The 21,525-nt window shown below is 46.4% G+C and overlaps 1 protein-coding gene across 4 annotated transcripts in view; it reads right to left on the bottom strand.

Moving 5' to 3' along the window:
* The window catches only part of LOC143214709 (uncharacterized), a 144,789-nt gene extending 130,559 nt beyond the window's left edge, over positions 1 to 14,230 (bottom strand). For 2 of the 4 annotated variants that reach the window (XM_076436079.1, XM_076436065.1), the window contains exons 1-2: positions 13,714 to 14,230; positions 8,855 to 9,298 (exon numbers count right to left, since the gene is read on the bottom strand). In XM_076436079.1, coding sequence (XP_076292194.1) covers positions 8,855 to 9,106 — 252 coding nt within the window. In that variant the 5' untranslated portion in view covers positions 9,107 to 9,298; positions 13,714 to 14,230. The other 2 variants (XM_076436066.1, XM_076436069.1) reach the window with 2 other exon arrangements.
* Positions 14,231 to 21,525: the final 7,295 nt, after the last annotated feature.

Genomic DNA, 21,525 nt, shown 5'->3' with positions numbered 1-21,525 from the left:
TAAACGCAGCCTTAGGCTGCGTTTATAGTTCCTGACTCGCGTGCTTTTCGTCTCGCGTGCTTTTGGTCTCGCGAGACAGCGGGTCAGAAATTTCGAGCGGGGTCGACGGGCCCACTGTGCCCCCCGCTGTGCGTGGCACAAAAAAAGGTCTCCGAAGATATCCTACCGCCTTAAAGGAAAGCTATCGGTAGTTTACCTAAACGAACCGTGAAGCCGTAGAGACCTTTTTTCGTGCCTCGCACAGTGGGCCCGTCGACCCGCTCGAAATTTATGACCCGCTTGTCTCGCGAGACCAAAAGCACGCGAGACGAAAAGCACGCGAGTCAGGAACTATAAACGCAGCCTTACTCGACAACTCGATCCGCGTTTTGCTCGTGACGGGCTAGTTCGAGCCTCAGCGAACAAAAAAGAGAGGAATTATTAACAGGAAAGTAATTGCAACGTTGCCCGGACACGATCGCGGGGGTTTACGAACGATTATACACCGAGTCTACTTCGCCGGTAGACTCTGGAATTTTGCCGCTCGTTATCGAGAACGCCGCAAGATTTTCCACCGAACTCGTTTCACCTCTGCAACTCAAAATAAAGGTCTGCCCACGCCGAATCGATTCCCTTGACCGATACTCATTTGTGAAAACCTCGACCCCTTTGAAACCTCGCTGAAAAAGAAACCTGCTAGAAGCCTAGCTCGCGCGCGGATGCCGCGAAATTTTGTTTCACAGTTTCACCGGCCACCGCAAACCTTTCTCTCTCTGTTGCTCTTTCGCGTTGGCCAATTACCGAGCCTAACTTTTCCAAAAACCGCTCGGCCGGATTCGCCAAGAATTACAAACTCGTAAACGAGATCGGCGATCCCCGCAGATAAACAGCGAAATATTATCGTTGCATCCTGAAGGCAAGTTGTGTTAACAAATATTCATCGGTGCGAAACATTTTACGAGCGTACTAGAACCGCTTCCCCATGACGACAAGTGCATTAACTATTTCAGAAGTTGTCCTGGGTAACCCTCAATATAATAAATTGACTGCGGATCTTAATGCCAAATAACAATTTTCCACCTGATCCGCGTTGAACAAGAGTAAAGTAGAATTTTATTCCCATCTTTAATTGCATTAATGTGTTGGAAATGATGCACTCACTTTTTCATGAATGCATAAAATACCGCAGTCTAATAATAAAACACAGCTTTATCTTAGAATGGTTCTCAAAATACGAATGGTACCTTGAGACTGACGAGAAGTCTTTCGCGTCCTAGCTATAAGTAGATTACGCCAGAAATGGCCAGACAAGTCAAGTTGGAAGATTTTCAAGAAAATGCATTTCATTTTGGGATTTCAGAACGGTCTGACACGAATAAATCTAATTTATAAATGATTCGTGGGTAACGTTGGCGTAGTAACTAAAAGTAGATTAACACTGAAACTACCATCACTTGTCAAAATGACCGGTTCCAGATTTTTTATTTCACGATTATTGATATAACAAAAATAATTTCATAAGAAATAATCGTATAGATATCTTTAGTGGAGCACATATTACAATAGGAGCTGCGCAAAGTCTGAATAAAATCAATCTTGTCATTTTTATAAGGGAACATGAACCAGTTACTTTTAAGGCCCCCCATTCTAATTGAATAAGTTCGTGCCCGATTTTCGTAGATGATAAGAGTAAAAAGAAAAATTATATAGTCACCATTCTTTTCTACAATTCATCATCTGTCTACAATTAGAAAAGAATGGTAACTATATAACTGATTAATAAAGCTATATTCTTTAAGATTTAACCATTGAATTTCATTTTCAAATCTTGCACGAGCTTATGCAATCATCAAGCATGATTAGAACGTGCTTTCCGGATCTGTCTCGCATGACATCGGATATCGGAAAAGTTGTCGGTCGGTCGTGCAAGCCTGTCGATTTGCGCACGCTTTGAAAAAAAGAAGAGACAGTGTTCGAGGAGAACGAGCAACGGCCGCGGCGCGATGCTCGCGCAAGAAAAATGGACGCGATCGTAGGCGAACAGCCGGAGAAAATAGCGCAATAAAAATCTATTAAATTCTTTATACCGCGCGTGGAACGGAGCGGAACAAAGCCGAACGAGGAAAAAGCTGTCGATCTTTTGAAGTTGCGCCTGTCGGAGGCTGTCCGCTCTCGCGTTTCCGGAGGATTAAAAAGAACAATGGCTCAGGAAAACGACGAGAACTCTCGATACTCTGTTTATTCGAGTCGCAAGACGGCCAGCGGAATTTGTTTTGGACGCGAGGCGACGGAGAGAAGCGAGAAGAAAATCGTTCCAAGGCGTCGAGCGGAGATCGATGGGAATTTCGCGAGCTCGGCTGCACTGTTGCGCCGCTTCCAGCGAGCGCCTTCAGAGCAAACAACGATTAATTTACCCGACGAAATTGCGGATAATGAGTTCGACACTCTACACGCAGGGAAACAAGCGGATTAATCGAGCGGTTAAGTCGCGAGCGTATACGATCGGCTTCGCGTCTCCGACGAACCTGTGAGATCTTCGTTACACAGGGAAAGGGAAAGCGCGAGACTCGTGCACCCTTCCGGAAATAGTCTCGAGGAGCCCCGATTCGAAAAATCGTCGACCGTCTGCTCGATAATGGTCTTTGAATGGCGATCGATCAATTTTGAAAACGTTCCTCGTGGAGGCGGGCCTCTTCATTTTTCAATATCGACAAGCTCGACCCACTTCCCCGGGTCGCATTATCGGCACCAGTTACTCGCCGATAACGAGCAGATAAATTAACGGTGACGATCGAATCGGATCGTAGGTCGGGACCGGCTCGCGAGCTCCATGCCCGAAAGGAAATCGGAAGAATTCTGGCACGCGAGTCTCGTGGGCCACGTATTCCGAAATGGAATGCGATATGGGTGGGTCGAAGGCTCGAATTCCGTCGCAACCGGTCGGAATGGCTCGCCCCGTCCTACCGACTCCAATTTGAAATACAATCGTTTTTATCGTATGCCGATCATTCGAGAAACCTCTCCCTTTGTTGAGGATAAAACGTTATTATTACTGGAAATTGATAGTTTATGTTCGAATAACCCACCATTTGGTTGAAAATCAATTTTTCGGGACGCGCGACACGACGTAACCAAATAAAAACGGACAGCCGCGGTCACAGCCGAACGCTTTCGAAAATGGGTCACCGGATCGGCGACGATATCGCAAAAATTAATGTTTTTCGATGAAAACACTCCGAGGGGTGCTCAAAGATGTAATCTCTCCGATACGCGAAGGATCGATCGCAAAAACCAGCTTTTTTCGAATAAATAGAAATCCGTCGAAAAACATTCCGAAAAAGGTTTTTGAGAAGACGGATGTATCTTTGGAAATAATTGGTATGTATCGATGAACAATTCCGAGTACCGTTCGAAGACATGTTCTCTTGTGTGCCGAAAGAATCGTCGGGAACAGATCACCAGTTTTTGAGAAAAAAATTCTGAAAGATCGCATTTCTCCGAGTGACAATTATGTCGTTCGCCTGATTCTCTTTTGCTACGCTCGCATCCCACAGCTGCGCTCCGTTAAATGTATAAATAAACAGTGAGAAAGGGCTCCCGTTGCGAATCGGAGAACGACGAGGTTTACAGCGCAACAAAAACGAAGGGAGAATTGACGAAACGCGCTCGGATATGAAGCGGATGGGATACACGCGAGTGGCGGTTTAAAAGCGGGAGACGTAAAAGGCTGCGCGGGGGAAGAACAGCGGAACTCGGATGGAATTCCAAGACAAGAAGATTATTCCCGGAGAAAACGGCGCGACGGCCACGTAACGTTATTGCTCTCCGGTTGCAAACATAAATTCTGTTCGGAGATATCAGCCGCGGGGAACGTCGCCGGCGGCGCACTATTTTCTCCCGCATCGAATAAATATTCGCCCGCGACGCCTGTAAATCGGGAACAGCCGCCGCCACGCCGATCGAAGCCGATTCCGGCCGTGTGTTGCGAAACGGTCCTTCTTTGAAGTCGAGTCGACGCAATTTTCGACCTGCGGAACGTTGTAATTACTAGGTAAGAAATTGCTGACACCGTTCTCGTTAGCGCGAGCAGCAGTTTTCACCTCCATAACGTCTCCGAGACTCGGCGTAAACCACGATTTTCGAATCTGTCTATGACGTCTTCGAGACGCGCGATTCCTGGAAATTGCAAAGATGGGATTTCCTGAACGCGTCACGCCGCACTGTGCGACAAAGTGATGAATTTTGTGTCAAAATCAAAGAGCTTTCGATAGAAATGAGATGGAGCTATATCCCAATATGTACCATCTACGTATAGATTTTTTCTTGAAATGCTATACGTCATTTCCCGTAGATTTTGTCGCATCGATTTCAGATCTGGTCGCAAAATTTGTCTACCACCTGAGGATTTTGCAAAACATGGATTTTTGTGAAAAAACTGATGAAATCATTTTTACCGATAGCTTACTATTCAGAAGACGTCTAAAAATATGACAAACTAGCCGAAAGAATATTTAGGTTGCAGGGAAAGTACTGTCGTATTTTAAGTAAGCAGGTAGTTTTGTTTGTAAATCAAAAACACGGGATTGACAGGTTATCTGAAAGATGGCGACAAGTCGTTACAAATAATGGGAATTATATCGTTGAATAATATTAAACATATATTTATATAAATCGATTCCAATGTTTCCTGTAAAATACGATAGAACTTTCCCTCGAACCTAATAGAATGCTAGACGGTTTTAATCGAGCAGCATGCTTAACCGACCCGAAAATTTCAATCATATTAGTAAAAAATCTAGTATAATAGTAAAAACTAGCCTGTTGGAATACCAAAGTGTGGTGGACGCGAAAACAACGGTGAGCAAAGCTTGAACAAAAGAGTTGGCCGGCGGACGACACCGCGCGCGGCAAATTAGCCTTTCAGGTGGGGATCGATGGAATAAAGGCGCGCCGCGCCGGCCACTGAAGCCCGACAACTTTTCCAAAGAGATTTCGAGTTGATTAGCGAGCGCGATCCTAATTAAGCAAGTTAACGCGATTACCATATAACCAGCCGCTCAGCATCCGTAAGTCGAGAGCCGGATCGGCATGGCTTCGCTAAATCTTCCTACTCGGTCCTCAACTCTCAACCACCGAATTTCCAAATAGCATCCTATCGAAATTTGCGACCGGTGGTCGGTCGCGAAACGCGCACTTCTCGTGTAAATGAGTTACGAACCTTTAAATTTCATTTTTGTTCGTTCTACGCACCGCGCAGCGATTCGATGTTCGATATCGTCGCATCCGCGATTCCAAAAACAGTTGTTTTCGCGCGAGTGCGAACCTGCCAAACAGCTCCTACCCTTCGATCCCCACGACTTTCGGATATGTTGTAGAGACTGATATTAGATCAGTGATGAGCAACCCGCGGCCCGCGAGCCGCATTTGGCACAGCAGCATAATTTCTGCGGCCCACCGAGATCCGGTGTGGCGCGGCAGCGCCTTCGTCCACTATTTTGTGAAACATTGTTGTTACCTGCCGGCTATTTTTCTAGTATTCGGCAGTCTTCGCTGAACTGCACCAGAAAACACAATTCTTCGTATAACAATCGACTATTTTCGTATTTTGCCATGATCTCGGATCCTCAAAAACACAAAATTGAAGATAAACATCGGCAGTTTATCGATAGTTGGACATACGAATATTTTTTTAGATGTATAAATAAAAGTGCTGTTTGTTTGATATGCAGTATACAAATATTAAATAACATTAAACATTAAAATACTAATATTACAAGAGACATTATTAATTTTAATTTAAAGCTACCAAACCGAAAATCCGCTGACACTTTCCAGCCAGGTACCCTCGTACCTGGATCTTAAAGCAATAAATTCGCTGGAGAGGCACTAGAATACCGTAGCATAAACATAAATTGAAGCTGGCAACGCAACAAAGTATTTAATCGTTCGTTGCGGCCCGCGCGTAGTACATTAGGTTTCCACTTTTGGCCCACTACAGTCCGCGGATTGCTCATCACTGTGTTAGATCGTTCAGAAAGTATTTTCGTTTTCTCAGGGGAAAATGAAAGTCAATTTTTGATTTGAAGAGTTGAAAGAAAGGACCACGACTCTTTGCGCCCTTGTAAATAAGTAAACCAGAAAACAAATCGAGAGAGAGTGGGAGGGGGGAGAGAGAGCCATATGTGCGGTAGGGCACGAGACGTTAGAAATTTATTATACAATGTTCAGATTTATAACATCTCCGAAAATCATCTCTAAGTCAGATGGTAACTGCCGCCAGATTAAGATTTGTCTCCCCACTCTACCTTCCCCTTTTACGAAGCCATGGCCCCACGAGTCACAAGTCACAAGTCACAATGTCACGTGATTGATCCGGTACTGGCAGAGAGCGGGTAACTTTCTCTCCCCTCGATTCGAGTCAATTCCTCTGACCTGGCGACTCTAATTCGCGACTCAGCGGAGCGGAGTCTGTATAATTCGACTGCAGTCGGCGACAAGTGACAAAGATACTCGAAGGGTTTGCCGACGCGGCGCGACTCGGGACTCGTTCGTTAATTGCCTCGTAAATATTCCACTTTGTCTTTTCAGTCGACTGCGGGTTCGCGCGCGAACTTTGAAGTTGCGCCGTCAGTCGATGCCGCCCGCGATACAGCACGTATATTAATTTCCTATGGAAATCCGAGGGAGGCGTCTCGCCCCTGCTCGGCTCGGCTCCGCTCTGCTCTCGAGTCGACAGGAATCGGCCGGCGTCGGCTGAACCGGCGCAATAATTTTCAGATTAAAAGGACTCGGCAAGAATTGCTCGAACCGCGCTGCTTTTTAATCGATTGATATCGGAGCCGCGTGCGTATCGGCAACAACATAGAAATATGAGAGAAAAGATTGAATATCTCCCAACGGGATCGCCTCTGCTCGTCGGGAACGATGATCCTCCGCTCTCGGCGAAAACCGCAACAGTCTCCTCGCGAACCAAGCATTTCTGCGAGCAACCGGCGACCAAAGTATAATACGTCCCGTCCCAGCAAATAACCTGTCTTCCGAGCAGATGGAAACGAACGAGGACCGCTTTAATCGTGGAACGAGCCTGGAACCGTAACGCGATTATCGCTCGAAAAAATAGTTTCCTCTGTGATAACAGATCCGGTCCGAGCTGCGCGATTGCCTTTCCGATTTGTGATCGTACGAGCTATTGTCCGGGGTGACAAACCGTTGCTCCCCGCCGCATGATCTCTAACTAAAAGCGACTCTAGAGACAGGCCTCTGTGCCTGATCCTTTGCTTCTCGATATGCATGCTATTAAAACTGTGGGGACGAGGAGCATACTTATTTACAGCGCGCCACATACAAACGACAGTAAAAGAACTATATTTAGCCTTTCTCGCAAATTACAATTGCTGTTTAGATAAAGCGCTTTTGAAATGGAATGGAGTCCGTGCGTTTCGACAGCTCGATCTCCGAGCGCCTATGATCGAACCGCAAGCCGCGTGACCAGAGGAAGAGCCGTTCAGACACTGCGGAAACCGCACGATTTTTGTTTTAGATTGTTGGTCTAATGTAGATAAGATCCGCGCAATTGAAAACGCGCGGTTTCCGCCGTATGTGAACGGACCCTAACTCTGTCAGACGGTTACGGAGTCGCAAATCCACAGGCTAATAAACTCGATGAAACAATCCGGCCATATAAGGTGTGTTCCGAGAGTAAAAACGAGGGAAAGGTCCGGCGAGTAGTCCGTTGTCCCGCGTTTTTGGATGGTCGCCAGATCCGCTTATTATTCGCGCGGGGCTCGCTTCGTTTTAATTTCGCTTTCGGCCGACGAACCCCTCCTGGTGCACGACCGAGCGTTCCCTCTCGACGATGTTCGCTCCTCCAATTAGAAAATCTCGAGGAAACCGAGCGGAAAAGCAGCGCTCCGCGCCGGGACGCTATAACGTCCTAATAAAGTCCCGGCGAGCCGATATTTATTAGACGAGAAGGGAAGCGATTATGGCTGGTTTACGAGTGGAATCGCGGCATGGAAAATTCAGATCGTAAATGGAGGGCTGCAAACAATAGTTATCGGTTAACCGTTTCCATCGAGCCGGCGCGCGGCGCGACGCTGATCAGCACCGACCGGAGAGTGCCGGTAGTTCGGGAATAAAAGCCGATCGATCTTCCCGTTCGGGATACGTCATTTTCGCGATTCATGATCGGAATTCCTTGCAAGTCGGCCGAGTAGGTCTATGCATGTGTGTTACCCGGCGAAAAGATTCAGCAAGTGCCCCCATTCGTTATTCAACCCCCGATGCGGTCTTTCGTGAACCCCAATTACCCTCCTCGAATTCTGTTAGCAGCCCTATTGATCCAACAGATTTCAACTGATGCTAATGTGTCGGAAAGAACAACGCCGGTGGAATTTTGTTTGTTCAAATAGAAATCGTAACAGCCAACCAATTCCGCAAATAACTTAGCGATTACTCTTTTAACCATTCTACATCGCGAGTATCCGAACAAATTCTAGTTTAGTCGAATGTATCGTCGTGTTCCGAGAACAATGCAACTCGTCGTTCGTGTTTGTTACTGCCTTTCTGTCGATATCAACAGGTACAATTTCATTGAAGACCCAGCTTTTAAGAATGACTGGAATTGTGCGCTTTGTACAATTTTACTAACAAATGGTTTTGTGCCAGAATCTTCAATTTGCGTCGGACTATGTGTTCGTAAGCGTTTAGAATAGGGAAATCCGGTTAACAGGGAGAACGAGTTACGCGGAGCAAGAGAGGATTGGTCGTTTCCCGGCGAACTTTCGAAGACTAATTCGCAACCGAACATCCGAGGATGCTATCGGACGAGTCGAGAAGATCGGTTTTCGGATTTTGGGGTTTGAGAGAGACTCACCGTTCGCCTGAGGACAGTCCTAATGGTCTCGACTTCCTGCCTTGTCGGCCAGCGTGCATAAACGACGCCGCTGAGCAGTAGAACAAAAACGGCGATCCAGATCATCCATGCCGGGACGTTCCTCGTCCTGGCAAGAAGCTTCTGGGCACTCCTCGTCGAGATCACTTCTTGCGCGGGTATCTCGAGCTTCTGCGCTTTCCTCAGAATATCCTGCAGTCGCCTTTTAGCCTGCTCCACATCCGGCACCCCCATTTTCTTTATTTTTATCGCGCCTCCGCCCCGCTCGTCGACCCCCGCCTCCCACGCAGCCGAGGTCCGACCTCGCAAGGATCGTGTCCTCGTTGCTGGCACGGCTCTCGCGATCCAGACGTTAACAGAGCCGAGCTGCCGAGCTCCTCTTATGGCGCCGGGTCATCCTCGGGGCGTGCAGCTGCTGCGACCACTCTGCAATATTCAACAGTTCTCCTTAACCCCCTCCTCCTCTCTTCTCTTTGCCTTTCTTGTCTTATCGCATTCAATCGGACTCGGAAATGAACATTTCAAACAAAATCTGCTAAGCATCTCTTAGCTCGTTCGGAAAGTAATTTCGTTTTTCCTATAGAGATGGCATATCTTCTATTTGTTATTATCAGACAAATTCTAAGAAAGTGGTATCTAATAGAATCCTATTTTTATTGGTAACAACATTTGTAGGTCCAACATAAATAAAAATCGTACGAAGTTCTGTTGAATTTGATACTCCAGCATTTCTTGAGAACTTTTAGAAACCATAAATGCATAAAGATCCGCAGTCTAGCGATTACTTGATTTCCTGCGTTGCAGTGCTTTCTAACCTTTCAAGCATCTTTTTGTCATAATTTCAAATAGAGTAGTAAAAAGTCATACAACTCAAGTTTTTGCTAACAAACAACAGAAATTCTACTACTAAAAAATATCTACTTCTAAAAATTGACTTCCATTTGCGCTTGAGAAAACGAAATGACTTTCCGAACGACCTAATAGACAATTTTCCCATTATCGAAATCTAACCCTTTGGATTTTTTAAATTGCCGAAAACATTTTCCTCGAAACAGCAAGGATCTTACCGTGGCAATTCGAAAATGTCTGACTCGGTAGAAAAACGAGTCTGAGGAGGTCAGACGAGACCTTAACTTTCATCCAGAACTTGTTCGCGGTGCATCGCGTCGATATTGTTATTTCTGGTGGAATCTCGGGTGGTGTCAATGTTCTCGGCTTATCGGCCTAGCGAAACTCGAGTCGCAGTAACGCGCGTTTCTCGAAAAATAGCATAAGCGTTAAGGCGCGAGCGAAAACTTGCTGGCGAAGATTTCAGAACGGAAGCGGGAGGGTAGTCGAGGTTCGGGGCGAGTGATCCGACGTTAAACGAGTCGGCACTTAATTCCAGCCGAGGAAGTTCGTACTAGCGAACCTCCCGCGGCCCCACAGCCTGCCATCCTAATCGATTCTGAAATTATTCCCGGCGCACCGCGGTAATTACCTAATAATTCCGGGATCGATCCGCCGACAGAAACGATGCGGCATGCTGAAACAGAGAGATAGAGGCAAAGAGAGAGAGAGAGAGAGATAGCAGGAGAAAGTCAGCCAACCCCCTGCAATTCGTACCCCCGCGAAAGTTCGACCTACTTCGAGCCAGGCGCGGATCACAAAAGGTTCGCACGCCGCGCCGGCTAATTATTTTCCACTGGATTCGACAGTCAGATTTTTAATTATCGACGTATCGGTCGACCACCCTCGCGCAGCGAGCCGCAGATATCGCCGAGTCAACAATCGACCTGGTTCCCCGCGACGCGTTCTTTCCGTGCTTCCCGCCAGAGAATCGAGTCGCTCAAATTAACCCATTTGCGTCACGAGGTACGATCAAAAACAATGCCCTTATCGTCGATTCTTTTGTTACTCTTTTTTAATAGAACGATCCTCCGTGTCCCAGTAGCTCGTACACATTTGTTACACATATTGTTCTGTACGTGGGTACATATAATTGATAATAACAATGTAGAGTAATTTGTTCGCACCAATTAACAGAGCTGTACTCGGTGTCAGCACCCTGACAAGAACATCATTTCCAAGAATTTTTCTCAACTTTTCCCGATAAATGTTCTCCTCTATGTAAAAGAGGATACCTTCGAACGAGTTAGAAAATTTATTTCACTAAATATTACAATATCAATCACTGTCATTGACTATTTCTACGAGATTTCCAATGCTGCTAGTCGCTAAGTTGGTTTAATGCAGGAATTCAAATGGATTTAGCGTTTAACCGATGATGGTCTAAGTGGTCTAGAGCAGGCCTGGCCAACCCAAATGGTTTCACGGGCCACTTTGATGACACTTAACGTTACAGCGGGTCGCACTTGAGGTAAACATGCTTTTAAAAAATGTACTGCAAATACAAAATGAATAAAACTTTATTGTTATACTATGATTCAATATGATTAACTCTCGAGTCTTAATTGACGAGACATTTGTTTATCCTTCCTTTCAATTAATTTTTTTAAATCTATGTTTATGTTCGGCGTTGCACATTTTAGTTGGTTTTCTAAATTGGCATCACTTAATGAAACACGTGATGAAAATGTTTCACAAACATATGTGGGTCCAAAAGCACTTACAACTCGTTGTGCATAATATCTTAAGTTGTGGAATATCTCTTGGATGTAATATAAGTATTGTATTTTCATGTATTCAATATTTTTTTTAAACAAAAGTCGTGGCGAGTCGCGTGTTGGCCAGGCCTGGTCTAGATGGTAGTCTAGGAAAGGGACAATCCTAGAATTGACTGTAGGTCTTGTCGAAATTTCGGGACAGCGACGAGAAGCACCGGTTGGGTCTGTGGTCTGTGGGAGGCTCTCGATCCTCGAGAGCCGGTACCCGTGTAATTTTTCCGTGGGAGATCGCCGCAAGTTCTGACGCGCGCGGCTGCCGACGATAATTAATTTCGCGGGGCTCTCTTTAAAATAGTTCGCTCGCCGGGCGAGCTCCCATCGCGAAACTTCGCTTGCCCTTCTTTGAATTATATTCGAGTATCGAGAGGGGAGGAAAAAAATCTTTTGTGAATCTTCCGCGAAAGTTCCGAGCCCGAGCAAGTTTTCACCGAGGAACTGCTACGAGCGGAAGAGCGGTGGCGAAGGGGTGTAAAGGGAGGGGGAGGGTGGAGAGGGAGGAACAGTTTATCTTCCCGGAAGAACTTTTCTCCTGTATGCGGAGGAAATACCCTTTCGATCAAACCGCGGCAACGAACCGCAACAGCCCTAGTACCCCGCGTCTCTCCATCAAGATTTCTCCCCCCTCTCTCTATCCCATCTTCCTCTATCTCTCTCTCTCTCTCTCTAGTCTCTAGAATCCCACCAGATAGTTTCCAGTATTCTCGATTCAACGTGATTCTCGCGCATCGAGCGTAAACGCCGTTAGAGAACGCCTCACAAAATAAGAGCCGAGCAATTATGTCCGAGAAAATGACTTTCAACACTGAATGCTCGTGGAGCTCTGGGCGAACCTTGTCCGTTCCCCTTACAGCCACGTTCGGTTAATTAAACCTCAATTAATTTTCAGAGAGAAGCCTGGCTCGAGCTCCAGGTTGTAAGGACGCGCGTTTCAACCCGACGGATCGGATCTTTTGAGAAATTCCGGCAGCAACGACGGCGGAAGCGGTAATACCTTGCGCAGCGTTGATTGCCTGACCAGCAACCATAAAAATACGAGACAGAAGCAATTTATTCAGCGAGACAACGATATTACAGGAGTCCCCATACTGTAAATAGAAGGAATCTTTCAGTAGCCTTTGCTGCTTTCAAGTATGTATTTTTGTTTTATCTCTACATAGAAGAATCCTTCGACAGCCTCGGGGAACATCTCCTTTATTCGAACGTTTCTAAAGCTCTCTAGCAAAACGGGAATTTGCATAAACATGTCGTATACTGGTTTCAGCAGAAAGATGTCTTTTAGGATCTATACAAACGATCGCGGACAATTTCGAATGCGAAGCTTTCGTGGCCCGGTGTCGGTCTCACTGTTCATGGTATCGACGCGAAACAGAAGATCGAATGGATCAACACCGTTCGATATCCTCGGATTGAAAGCTCTAATTGGGGCAAAGGTTGTTCGGGACAAAGACGTCATTGAGAGCCACGGTCAATGCATCGATGATTAAAAGTTAGGTGAATTTAAAGCGGTGTCCACACTGAAGCAACAGCTAGCGAAACAAAGAGACGACAAAACGTTGCTCGTTGTTGCTTGCGTTATTATTTTCGAGTGAAGGCGAGCGTGAAGAAAGGGATGACTTAACCCTTAGCACTTGAGTGGTGACTCTGAGGCACCACTAAAAATTGCTGTACCATTATTTATAATATTGTTTACATTATTAAATATTTTGCTATCTGATCACTTATTAAACATTTCAGTACTGTATGATGTATCATATCAATTTCGTATCCACCAAATTTAAAAAATCATTGAGAATGTAAATATTGTAGGTCGGATGAAATTTTTAATTTCAAAGCGTTAATAATTCCAGGGGGATGCGGCTTGCCTTGCAGTGAACGCTGCTCAATGGGAAATTGTTACGAACCGGGCTGCTCCGCGACGCAGACGGAAAACCATGATCGACCGATCGCGAGTGAGTTCCGGTACAAAAACACGCGGCTGTTTTCACGGTAAACGGGGCAGAGCTCGATCGAAACAGCAGCGGCAGCTTGCCTGCGGCGATGCACGCTGCGTTTCGAGTTTCGCAGTTCCGTAGGGAACAGCGCGCGTTCGGGTAATCTCGGTTCTGGATGGAAAGCCGAAGTCGGGTCCTGTGAGGCGGTGGTAGTTTGGCGAGAGGCTGTGGACGACGTAAATACCTCTCTGGCGGAGATGGGCCGGTGACCGGCGAGCGTCGGGGGTGGGACCGTGCTCTACTCGCGGAAGATCGTGTCGGGGCCCGGAGACGAGGACGGAGGCTGTTGCCCGCGAAACTGGTTCACGGGGCGGGCCGTGGCGAAGCGGACCGGGCTCCGGCGCAACATCAACGAGGCCTCTTCGAGTCCTTCCCGTATCCTTTCTCGAGTCCTGCGAGAATCTCCTTCGAGCCCTCGCCGACTTAACTATTCGAATCGCGCGCTATCCTCCGTGGACAGGACCACACTTGAGCGCGACACTTCACCCGAGACTAGTGGCACCGAGCAGCACCGTGTGTCTCCTCTCCCTCTGTCTCACTGATCGACACGACACGACACGAAGACACGAATCGCGAAGAACACGACGACCTCAACGACGACGGCGGCACAGAGCGCGGAAACAGGGTCAAGTTCCACTCAGGTGGAGGATCGATCATAGCCCGAGCTGGAACGGGCGAGAACTGACCGGCCTCGCCGAGGGTAGCTGCCCTTATAGATATAAGTCGGGAGGGTGGCGCACGCGCAGCAGGGTGTCGCGCATGCACGATTCGCGCGGTTGCTTCGCTGCGCTTTCACGCTGCGGGCCACGCCGTCCTAGGATCTGGAGGAAGAGAACCTTTAAAGATCGAATCCGATTGGCCCCGCGAACCACAAAGAACGACCGACGAGGATAGAAAGTCGGTCGTTCGGTCAGAAAGCGACAGTAAGGTGCTCGCGTCGCACAGTGGGCCACAATCGCAAAAACAAAGCCGTGTCTCTCTCTCTGTCTGATAATTATACATTATTCATTACAAACAGAACGGTTTTAGGGATTCTTCAGGAATAAACTTAGCCTTACCCTGTTTCATGCGATGAACATTTTTTAATTAATTCCACTCATAGATCTTCTGATCGTGGACTTATCCTGCCGAAGGTGGTGGAGACGATGGTAGTCGATCCTAGTGCGGGCGGTGGCTGTGGCTAATGGGCCGGGAACGCGCAACTTCCGGAGCCATTCGTGGATTATCGCGGCCGAGGGATGAAAAAGTAATTTACAGTCGGTCGTTTAATTTCGATCGCTACCACCCTCGCGCTCCTACACCCTTCCACCTGGCTGGTTCATGCCCGGTCACGTTCGCCCGTCTATTTCTCGGCGATGTTTATCCGTCGAGGGGAATTTTTACAGCGTCACGGCCGATAATGGCACCCGTTCCCGCGACACGGCACGCGGAATCGACACCCTCCGCGATCTACAACGATCCAACAGCGAAACCTGAAAGCCACAGGACACTGGATCTCCCCAACGATACGATGGGCGAGATAGCCCGATGATGCTTTGAAAATAGCAGAGAAAGTAGCTGTTGAATGTACGGCTACTCGGTACATAGTGCGGTGTTGTTGCAAACAAGCGGATAGCTTCAACGATTTATCGAGGGACTGCCGATTTTTATGCGTTTATGCCATGTACAAGCTTGTAAGATGCAAGTAGGAAAAATATTACTGTTTTTCTTGGATGGTGGCACAGCGTTTCCAAAAACTGATTCATAGGCCTGGGTTAGGTCTTCGAAGAAACAAGCAGATGAAGCCCTGCTGTACTATGGAAAGAAGTTTTTCAAATTAAAATTAATAAAACACTACTTGAGAATTTCTATTGAATCTACATTGGCTGCCACTCTAAACTACACATCCCTAATTAACGAATTTGCTAAAGTTAAAGTTAGAAGGGTAAAACTGTAGTTGATATCATTATTTTAAAATAGTTTATATTTTCAAAATAAAAATAGTGTTCGTACATTTTGTGCGGTTTCTTTATTTAAATTACAATCGAAGGTTATTTTAAAGGAAAAACATTTAAGGGGCAGCATTTCAAAGACTTGCTTCATACTGAGGAAATCTACCGCACGGCCCTGAAGCGTTAGAACTTGCGGACGACCATCTTCGCGTCACGAGATCGCGATCACCGACGAGGCCAGGGTTAAATGGGCCGCAGTATCGGGCTCGATTAATTACTCGATCGAGAACCGTTCTGGCTTTTTGTTCGGGATCTTACTCGATCGTGGGGCGGCGTGTTTACCGGGAATTACCCGGCGCATTTGCGTTCTCGTTCTTTCGGTGCGAGCATTACAGGTACCTGTTGCTGAAGTATATTTACGCGGCGTACCGGAGACAAAGTTCTTACAGGTACAGGTCCGTAATCGAACGCGACGATCCTCGAGATCGAGTATCGCGGGCGCAAGCGTCGCTCGCGGATCGAATCGCGAGGAAACGGAGGAAGAAACTAGGCTGGAGAGCTTGAACAGCTCAAAGAGAAATTCTGAAATTGTCGGACAGGAGACGACGCCGCGTCATATTCTTGCCGAGGGTCGCGGGAAGACTGGAAACGATTACACGTCGACGAGTCGACAAACGAAAAAAAAACGTACTGGAAGATTTTACCGGGAGATTGGACGCTGCTGGAACAACGAATAAACGAGAAAGGAATTGCGGGTGACAGAAAAAGTTTCGAATTTATCCGCAAGAGGAATATCGCCGCGGAGCGATCAAAGTCCGGTCAAACTTTCCAAGAGAACCGTTTCCGTTTCCTGGAACGCGTGTACTCGGCCTTGTCTCGCGTGCTCGGAACTTCTCTTGACCTCACGCACTTTTCTCGACTTGCTTGCTGTTCGTCGCAATCAACCTTTTCAATGAAGTCTTCTGCTCAACAGTTCCAATATTTCACGAGGAAAGAACGTTGCATTTATTGAAATATTTTGACAATAAAACTGGACAACTAAAAGTTGCTGAAGAATATTTCTGAATTGATTACAGAATATTAGATTATTAACCCTTTGCAGTCGGAGCTATTTTAACTTGAAAATTAAACATTTCTTCCGAACTAGCATAATTCCATTGTATACGATTCTTTTCATTTTCTGGGTATGATATTGATATACAGTAAATACTCTATGAACGCATAAAAGCTGTAGCAAATAAACGCAGAAAAAATATCCCCTCCACTTTAGTAATCTGATCTCGGCTCGGGTATATCGGTGTGAACCACTACTAATGCTACGCGGATAGTCGTAGTCGTCGGTACAGTTCAAAGACTCTTGCGTCGTCACAATGTCACACCAACATTTAATCATTTTTATTATTACTTATTCTTTTATGAAACTTTCATCAATATATTCGTGGTATTTTTCTGATTAGAAAAAGACCAAACACGATATCATTTCAACTGTATTTAGCGGTTTAATCGACGATGAAAGTTTCGAACGCAAGGAAGGACAGCGTATCGGAAAGAAAGAGACGCGGACAGTCGCCGTCTCGCTTTACACGCGCTGTCCTTCCCTACGTTCGGCTCGTCCTTTGGAGCTCACAAAAATAGCAACCCATCTCAGATAAACGCATGCAGATCCCCCCGAGGCTTATGCGTTTATGGTGACAATACTGTAATTACCTCAATGTGAAATAATTGATTAGATATCAACCTATTTAATAATGTAAACAATATTGTGAATAATGGTACAGCAACTTCTAGCGATCACTTTGAGTCACCCCTCGGCTGCTAAGGGTTAAATGCGGTGTATTTTCATGCATTATTGTTCGCTTTCCGGAATTTCAAGATAACTAGGCGAAATATCAAAATTGTCTGATTCATCGAGAGTTTATAGTAACATTTGTGGCATCGTATAACGTCGACCATGCGGAAGCAGACTGACAATCCATCGTCGTCCCCGAAGAGTTGAAAGAAAGGTCCACAACTCTTTCTGTCCCTGTAAATAAGTAAACCAGAAAAGAAATCGAGAGAGAGAGAGCCGTATGTGCGCGTAGAGCTTGATGAGTTAGAAATTTAGAAGGTCCGACGGTAGATCAGGTTTTCAGGAAGCGATTCGAGAAATCGTTCAGGGTCCAAGATCGGCAAGAGGGTAAAGATATTTTGCGTTATCGCCCGTTTCCGTAGTACCCGGCAGCTCGCGTGTATTTGGCTGGTAAGCGCTACCCAAATTTACGGTCTATCCGTTTACGGATGGACGATTTACTTGTTCAAACGGGGTGGCAATACGATCGAAACGTTTCCGCTAGCTGCGCGTGTCACCCTTCTCACCTGTCTCCGCGTTCCCGTTAACGTACCTCCGGAGCTCCTCTCGCCGGGCTTGACGAGAAATCGATGGAAGTTAATAAGATTAAAAGACGGCGCGCTCGCCGAAGAAAAGCAATCAGCTCCGCGAATTTCAGGGAACGTTAATGGCATCGATAATAAGCGACGCAATCGGCCCCATCGCGTCGACGACAAACTATACCGTGTCGAACAGGCCGTTACGGCTGGACAAAACCGTGCACTTCGAAAGATTATTTCATGGAAAAATTAGATCGGGTACCGTAACCCGTTTCGCAGATTATTTTATGGAAATTGAGTTCAGAGAGGTAGCCTGTTTCGTGGGTTATTTTACGGGAATTAGATCAACGGAGAAATTCCGCTAGCCAATTAGAAAATTGCTTACAGTAAAAACGAAGGAAAAATACGTGGAACGATATTCAAGTGCACTCCGACGGCGCGGCGCGGCGTTTTGTTACGGTCGGTGTCGGCTCGGGATGAAAAAGCAGTCGTTCATTTTGATCCAGGATTACAATCGTTTCATCTTCGATTCATATCTTCGAAGAATGGAATTCCAATTTGATTGTGATGAGGGAATCAATTATATCGATAATTTTGTTTACCAACAAAACATTCATCGATATATCGATAGGACATCGATAACAAAAATTATGTTAATTAGTGAAAGAATGAGAGCGCAAGAGAGGAGGAATGAAAATGGATAAAATCAACGAATGCGAAGGCTGTGAGGTCAGAAGTGAGAGAGTCGAGAGCGAGTGAAGTTGTGAGTTGCAAGCTACGATGAGTTATGTAATAAAGAGAAATGCTGGAAGTATTAGAGTTAAATTATTTAACTCGATACGCCACACTCAAGGCGTAGAAGTTCCTTTAAAATATTCTTACAATAGCATAGGTGTATTAGATTGATAGTCAATTCAATTTAAAATGTCCGTCACTAGTGTGACTCGTTATTGCGGAGCAAGAGGTCGTATGATGCACCGGATCCTGGCAAGAATAGTCGTAAGACTGCAACCTCGAATACAATGCGAAAAGGTCAATCCGAGGGGAGCGAGTAAAGAACGACACTGGGGAAACGAGAGCTAATTTTCATTCCCGTCGCGAGTTTATGTTCGCTGCGTCACTTTGCCGGGTCGTTAGACGGTATCGTTATCGTTCCTTCCGGTTCACTCGGCAAGTGCAATTATTTTTCTTCGGTCCGGACAGAAGGGTGAGAGGGAGACAATCGGTGCCGGGAATAAAACAGGCGGGAAAAGTGGGGGAAGGGTACGATAAGTGGAGGAAATCAAGCAGGAGGAAAACGGTGCTCCATGGAAGCGGCGCGTCACGCCAAATTAATGTCGAGCGCTTCGGTGTGTGCAATCGCCCGCGAAGATAACGAGATTGTTAATTAGCGAGCGAAATTTTCCACGTCGCGTCGCGTCGCGGGAAACTCGACCGGCACGAAACAAAGAAACCGGAAGGAGCTGCGAGGGCGCAAACGAAAATACGGAGGAGACGAGTCTCCGATTGCTTGCGGCCTGTCCCGTTCGAGATCGGCACGCGCCGCTCGAGATCACGAGATAATGAAAAATAGCGCGAACCTGCCGAATCCAACGAACACAATCTCTAGAGCCATGAGATAAAAGGCCAAACAATTTTTATTTTGCATACAAAACCACGATCTATGTAGTTATTATTAAGCGCTTTGATCCTCGATAGTTCCCGACGACTGCAGCTCGCCATTGCCTGCTTGGCATGGAAGAACTCGGGCTTCTCGTTTTAGTAGAAAGGGTTACCGACAAAGAAGTTCTCTGCTGATCGTAACCGTGAAAGAAATCGCGAGGGTTAATTAGTATGGTAATTTTTATGGAGAGACCGTTCGTCGGAGCTCGGATTAATAGGTCCGCTTTAGAAAAAGGCAGCGAGAAACGATCTACGGCGCGTAGATCGCAATTTACGATTCGCGTTAACGCGAGAGGGTGTCGGACAAGAGAGCACGCTCGTCACTCGTAGAACCGAAGGTTAATACGAACGATAAATCTGTTCGATAAAATCGTGACAGTTCTATTCCGGCTGTGTGTGAGAAGGTCTTTGACTCGGCGCGGCGGGTACGCGGAGAAAAAAAAACCGTGGACGTCCGCGCGACACCCGACGTAATATTTCCCTGAAAGGCAAAAGCGGAGAAAGATAAAGATTCCCGCGGTGCCGTGGACGCCGACAAACGGGGACAGGAAAGGTGCAATGGTCGCCTACCGCGTCGGACGGCGAAACGGTCGAGGCAATCACGAGAATCTAGATATCGACGCGCGAACTCTCCGTGGACTTTGCCGGGTCGCGGCAATCCGCGCGGACGATATCGAACACCTTCGACCCTCGATCGAGACAAATTCCGAAAGGCGCTGTCGAATATCTCGACCGCTACGAAGACAAATACGCGGCCAAGGAAAAAGTATTCCGCAAGGCAAGCACGAACGAACGGCCATCAATTCCTGCTGCTATTGATTGCTAACTAATGCTCCTCGCCTGAGACACCTCGTCTGTCAAATCTCATAATTAGACTGCGGATTTTTATGCATTTATGGCTTATGAAAATGTTCAGAAAAGGCTAGAATGCAATTTTCATTCGTTTTCGATCTGCAAAGGCTGTCCCCATTAAAAATTGGAATTTATTCAATTCCACTTTCTTAAAATTTGTCGACATAAAATTGGAAAATGTGCATTAACATTCGCAGTCTACTCATCTTAGAACTTTCGTACACAATCACGAGACAACAGAGCATTATTCGTAATTTCCACAGTTCAATAAATTTTCCTTCTCAATTCATTTCAATTTAAATAATTCGAGCGCTAACCACGTTACAACGGTGTTGCAGGTGAGAAGCATCATTCAGCAATCGATAACAACAAGAATTGACACAAGGGATGCCGGGCCGAGCTCACTTTGCTGGATTCTACGTTCGGCGGCGGAGAAGGTGAAAACCGGGCGACGAAACACTCGAGTAAATCGAACGATCGGTCTTCGAGACACGCTGCTCGAGTTCGCTTAAACGAATTATCGACGAGCGGAGACAAAGAGAAAGAAGGAGGATGAACTGGTCCGCGATTAAAATTTCCACAGCGCAGCGCAGCGTAGTGGCTAGACCGAGCCGAGGAAAACGCGTCCCGACTCGGATCTTGACAGAGATCGACGTCTGAATACCGCGATCGTTTGTCAGACACAGGGTGTCTACTCCCTGGGGCCGCCGACTCGCTTCTGTATGCGACAATGATCTATACACCTGTATCAGTCGAGGCGATTACTTTTCCGGAACCTCCTCTCTCTATCTACGATGAATACGCTTCTTCAAGAAACTATTACCTATTTCCGAGGAGTTCACTTCAAGCGGCGAGAAACCGAGTTTCACTGGGAATAATTCAAAGCCACCGACGGACATTTCACGATAAGATATTCTGATTTTTAATCGAAAAGTTCTGGATCGCTCGTAAGTTTTAGATAAAATATAGAGATACGAGACAGTGGATCGGGCGAACCGAGAAAATAGAAACACGGTGAAAACAATATCCATAATTAATCAGCAGGTCAGAAATGTCGAAGCGGTGGCTTGAGAAGTCCAGTAAATCTACCAAACTAAAAACAAATGTTAGGGAATAGCAAAGAGTGCGATAATTAGGTTTAAAATAGTCAGAGTAGGAATGAGTGAGACAGAGAGAGAGAGAGA

The sequence above is a fragment of the Lasioglossum baleicum genome, chromosome 1 (assembly GCF_051020765.1).
Source record: "Lasioglossum baleicum chromosome 1, iyLasBale1, whole genome shotgun sequence".
Classification (NCBI taxonomy): domain Eukaryota; kingdom Metazoa; phylum Arthropoda; class Insecta; order Hymenoptera; family Halictidae; genus Lasioglossum; species Lasioglossum baleicum.
Note: the sequence above shows the minus strand (reverse complement) of the source record. Positions and strands in the feature narration are given on the sequence as shown.